Raw genomic sequence first — 6,000 nt, 5'->3', positions numbered from 1 at the left:
TCTTTGTGGCAACCCCTAAGATATTAGAACACTGCTATCATGTCTCCCCTAGTCCTTCTTTCTCTTAAGCTAGACATACCCAGTTCCTGCAACCGTTCTTCATGTTTTAGTCTCCAGTCCCCTAATCATCTTTGTTGCTCTTCTCTGCACTCTTTCTAGAGTCTCCACATCTTTTCTACATCGTGGCGACCAAAACTGAATGCAGTATGCCAAGTGTGGCCTTACCAAGGCATTATAAAGTGGTATTAACACTCCACGTGACCTTGATTCTATCCCTCTGTTGATGCAGCCTAGAACTGTGTTGGCTTTTTTGGCAGCTGCCGCACACTTGTGAGGTGTTTTTCTTTTTTGCCCAGGATTTCAAGTAAAAAAAAAACACCAACTGGATTTCCTTGAAACGTACACCGGAAACGGGGGGGGGGGTTATCCTGTTAAGAACAAGTTTCATCAAGTAGCTTCCTGCAGATGCATTGGATTTTAAATTCGGTAACGCTGATGGGAAAGGAAATCCAAGTCGGCTGGCATACGGTAAAGTTGCAGAAGCTTAAAAGGATACGATGCAGCTACCAAAACGGGAGCCGAAAGAACGGCCCGAGCCTAATTTGAACAAACAGGCCGAGCAAGGCAGATGTAGTCAATTCTCTTCCGCGTCCCTCCCTTCCGAGCGTTCGTCTTGGGCTTGTTTTGCATATTCCCGCCTTCCGTTTGAGCTCTCGCGAAGACGCAACCAACGCTGGTATTTTGTCCCTCGCGGAGTCCCCTCCTCCAGGTGCCGCGCGTTGCTAGGATTTTTTTTTTTTTTGCCGTAGAGAACCGCGGCGGCCCAGAGGAGGGAGGGGGGGGGCGCGGTGCATCGGTGGGGCGTCTGGATGCCTGACCGGAGAGAGGGAGATCGACCCTTCGCCTCCTCTTCCTTCTCTCCGATCCCCGACCTGGCAGTTTAGCGCTTGCTGCGGAAGGCTCTACGGCCTCGCTGGACGCCCCGTTTTCTCCCCCGGCCCCGCCGCCGCCTCCTTTTCCCACCTCCCTCGACTCCGGGGAGGCGGCTGGAGGCGGCGGCGGCGGCGACGACAGGCGGTATTCGGGGCAAGATCTGCTGCTGGGGAAAATGGCGGGGAACGGCGCCGGTTTTGCCGGAGCGGGCAGCGGGGAGATCATCCAGCTCAACGTCGGGGGCACCAGGTGAGCTCGAGCGCGGAACGAGGGGTGGGTGGGGCAAGCCGCGGCTGGAAGGGATCTTGGCGGTTGATGGCGGGAGGGGGGGCGGCGGCTGTTGTGATGGCATGGAGGAAGGGATGCCTTCAGTGGAGATGGGCCTGGGAAAAGAAAGCCGTGGCTCTCCTTCCCCAGACTGACCGAATCGCTGCTTCAAATAACCGATGTTGTAAGGAGTCTGCTCTATGTGTGAGGAGGCTCAGTTCTGGCTATAGATTCGCCTAGGGGCTTCTCATAAACAAATATCAGAACTTAAAAGAATCGTTTGCTTTAAGAGTGGACAAAGGTATTTCACGAGAAGAGTCCACCACTCCTCTATAGAATACCTTTCGCCCCCAGGCTTGAAATTTTGGACCTGGATAACCTAGAACTACGGTCTGACCTAAGCTGAGTACACAAAATTGTCTGCTACAACGTCCTACCTGTCAACGACTACTCCAACTTTAACCGCAATAATATACAGGCAAACAATAGATACAAACTCAAAGTAAACAGCTCTAAACTCCATTGCAGAAATTATGACTTCAGCAACAGAGCGGTCAATGCCTGGAATGCTCTACCTTCAAACCTTCAAACTTTGACCTTAAATTGTCTAGCGTGGACCTCACCCCTTTCCTAAGCGGTCCATAAAGGGGGCGTGCATAAGCACACCAGCGTGCCTACCGTCCGTGTCCTACTGTTCCCATTTATTTGCACTCATTCTTATGTATATTTGTATACTTGCTTATACTTATATGTTTATATGTTATAGTCATACTTATACTTGTTTTCTCATACATGCTTAACAAACCAAAATCAATCAATCAATCAATCAATCAATCAATAAAATGGGCCACAAGATTCTATGCTTTTATTATACCACATAAATCTATCCTCATAAGTTGTCACTGTTTTTTCTACAGTGACATTTCATGAAAGTGTATCAAACCATCAATGAGCCAAGCCATTTTCAGCAGGGGGGGGGGGGGTTCCACTGATTTTTGTTGCATTGTGACACAAAAACTTGACTCCAAAGTGTAGAATCTCTCGATTGTTTTTCCACATGGGTCTCAGTTGTCAAAGGTGCTTTCTCAACTGAACTTTCTTGGGCGTTTCACTGAACAGAGCTGAAGAAGCTTCTTGGATGAGAAATGAAACCTTTTCAAAGGGGGGAAAAAAAACAACCAAGAAAGGAGTTGCCTCTTGGAAAAAGTATTTTTTGGAACAATCATGACTTGGGTGATTGAGAATCTCCATAGACATGAGACCCAGCTGAAACCAATGACAAATAACAGGTATCCATGTTACGAATGAGCCATTAGTTGCTATACTGATACTTTTTGTGATGCCTTATGCAGGTATGTGGTTCTAAGTCACAATTCTTCATGGATTCTCTTTTATATGGAACCCAACTAAAATTGCTATCACAAAATAAATAATACATGTCTGCACAGAATGAATCATTTTCAGTGTGATCTGTGTTTTGACTATGATTTCAGCTGGGTCTTAGTAAAAAATAAAGAAAATTCAGGGATTAGATCTATATTCTTGTGTCATAATACTACAAAATAAGCATCATCTAGGTGGCTCTATCCATGCAAATGGTTGTGACGTGTACACTAATTTGGTTGTTTCAGATGAATATGATGTAAAGATTATGAGACCTCATGTGATTATGAGACTGCCATATAAACCTAAGGCTCATCTAGCTGATCTTTTTTTAAGTATATAATGGTATCCGTATTCAAACAAGCCTTACAATTGGAGTCTTGATCTTGTCCAATTATTACTTCTAAAAATAAAGTAATCTATTGGGGGATTGAGAGCCCTGTTTTTCAGGACAGAGATGTCAGTTACATCAATAGTCAACTTCAGTGACAAAAAGTGCAGGACAATACTCTCTTCTAAACTAGGTGAAGATGGGAGAAAGAAGTATCACAAGTGAATTAGATATAATAGCAATATATTAAAAAAGGGAATTGCAGTTCTTGTTGACAAAAGATAATCAGTTTTGGTGGCTTCTTCCTAACATGCATTAAAGATTGTTATGCTAACTATGCTAGGGAGTATGTCAGAGAGCCTTAAGCTAAGTATGGCTTAGAGCCTAATTGAAACATGCTGAATCAAGATTCCAGGAAGTTCTGCCAAGTTTTTTCCTATTGAGTTTAACATGCATGAATACTATACATGCTGATTATGCTATTCTCTTGTGGATAAGCTGCATTATGCAAAGCATAGAAAAGGAGCAAGAAATAATAAGCATGAGATGAGGAAATGAAAAAATAGGTAAATCTAGTTTATAACCATACCATTCACTCATGTCCTATTCTTAATAATTAAACACATGCACCATCTGAATCCCAATGATTCTGGGCAGTTATTGTCCAGAAGCATCTTTGTTTTTCTTATATCCATGCATCCTTCCCCTCTTCCTTCATGCATTTGTTTTGTAATGTGATTGAATGTCTTTCTGTCTGCATGACAAATCTACCTCAGCATACTCGTTTTGTACTGGTCATTTTTGTTTTGAATTTATATTCATGTAGGTTTTGACATTTATCTCTTGTTTTACCAAAAATACAGGTAGCCTTTGACTTATGACCAGTTGTTGAGCAGCAAAAAAATGCCCATTTGGGAGAATGGATTCGGACTTTCGACTGTGAGATTTGCTTAATAACTGCCGTAAAAAATGGTTGAAAAAGATGGACCTGGTCATGTGGTGCCTTGATTTAATGACCACAATGACTTATGACTAGAATTCTGGTCCCAATTGTGATTGTAAGTTGAGGACTATCTGTATTTCTTAAAATGTCCCACTCCTGCTGCATTCAGTTTATTTTTATATGTCTCCTGAGATAACCAAATTTATTGTAACTTCCAATAGATAATATAACAACAATCTATTCTGTGTGGCAGAACTTCAGCTATTTGAAAATATATTTCCTAAATTAACTTTTATATGGGCTAAATATACCTACTCTTTATAAGGCTTAATTTCCAGATTCCTTACCATCTTAGTAATCCTCTTCTAAAGCTGTTTCATTTTATCCTCACCCTTTATAATGCTAGCCAGAACTGGACAAAATTCCTCAGTAGGGTCCAACCAGGACCAAATAAAGTGGAAAACCTACCCATTTTATCATATGCTTTTAAAAAACTAACTGTAAACTTTCTCACAATCATACACTTGTCAATTATTTAGGGACAACAAAAATCTGGATGCCATGCGCCCTGGTGGGAAGCACCGTCCTTCCTTATATTTTCCTGTTGTAGTTTTTTAATCTGAATTTTGCCAAACATCACCCTAGACACAGTTAACAAAGTAATCCCTCTGTAGTTTTTGTATCTATTTTCCCTTTTTATTGTGTAATAATGAAAACATTATTTAAAAGATCAATTTTTAAAGTAATCTTTAGTCACATAACCATGTGACTTGTTTAAGATTAATCACACCCATGTTTTAACGTATCTCCAGTCAACATTTTCTTAAACTAATCTGCTAAAGTTTAGCACTTATTATTGAAATGATGCTTGTATATAAATATGTTAGCATAAAGAAATTCCTTGGTCAATTTTTTGGAAGCTAGTATGGGGTTGAGGGTATTCTACAGTTATTTGTTAATTCATGTTGAGTAGTATTACAATCAATACACTCCTGCTATTATTATCAGGATATTATATGGTGATTGTATGGTCTTCTGCACAAGCAAAGCATTACCACATCATTGATAGTTGCTGACCTACTTAAGATTGCTGAGGGATTCAGTATCATGATACCGAAACCTCGTGTCAGCATACTTAATTTTCCTATAGAAAAAATAATAGAATACAATGCTCATTTCAGGCGATGTAAATTGAAGGTGCTTCAGAGAATGTACCAATCTTTATGAGGAAAAAATGGATAAAACATGCATGTCACAATTGGAAGAAGCCAGGATATGTCTCTGTACAGTGATCCCAATTTGAAGAGAACATGTGATTCGAAACATATACAGTGTCTCTCTCTCTCTCTCTATATATATATATATATATATATAGATAGATAGATAGATAGATAGATAGATAGATAGATGATAGATAGATAGATAGATAGATGATAGATAGATAGATAGATAGATATAGATATAGATATAGATATAGATGATATAGATGATATAGATATATATATAGATACAGATACAGATACAGATATACGATATAGAGATGATAGAGATAGAGATATAGAGATAGATATATAGATATATATACACACACACACACATACTTACATACATACATACATACATACACATACATATATATGCTCTCCAAGTTAGATACAAAAGCTTTAATTAAAAGAATAGATTGTTTAGACATGATACACATCTCAAGAATATAAAGAACAAATAGTGATTGCTAATAATTTACATTTATCATATGGTTAGTGTGTGCATGAATCAGGATGGCTAGAAAGCTAAAAATTGGTTATAATTGCAGATATAATTATGGCACAACAAGAAATAGAAAAGATAAACACATTAAATGGTATACACTTTTTAAATATAAAATAAACCTAGTTAGAATAAATCCTGTAGGACTTTAACATTTACATTTTGAAAAATATATATTTATATCATTAAGACATATTTTGTTATACTTTTTAGCTAATGAAGCTGATAATTTTTGTGAAATTTTAGATTTAGTTTCTTGTATTTGCAAGTTGTTTGGATAGTACATGCTGTCTTCAGAGCCATGCAGAAAGAAGTGTCTCTATTTCTTTTACCATGTAAGCATAAAATAAAAAGAAATTAGGTTTGTGTCTATTTA

The 6,000-nt window shown here is 39.0% G+C and overlaps 1 protein-coding gene across 1 annotated transcript in view; it reads left to right on the top strand.

Moving 5' to 3' along the window:
* Positions 1-844: 844 nt before the first annotated feature.
* The window catches only part of KCTD3 (potassium channel tetramerization domain containing 3), a 35,737-nt gene continuing 30,581 nt past the window's right edge, over positions 845-6,000 (top strand). The window contains exon 1 of the mRNA XM_081942196.1: positions 845-1,182. Coding sequence (XP_081798322.1) covers positions 1,109-1,182 — 74 coding nt within the window. The 5' untranslated portion in view covers positions 845-1,108. The remainder of the gene's footprint in view (positions 1,183-6,000) is intronic.

The sequence above is a fragment of the Natrix helvetica genome (assembly GCF_964273705.1).
Source record: "Natrix helvetica genome assembly, chromosome: 2".
Lineage (NCBI taxonomy): Eukaryota > Metazoa > Chordata > Lepidosauria > Squamata > Natricidae > Natrix > Natrix helvetica.
This window is presented reverse-complemented; position numbering and strand designations above follow the sequence as displayed.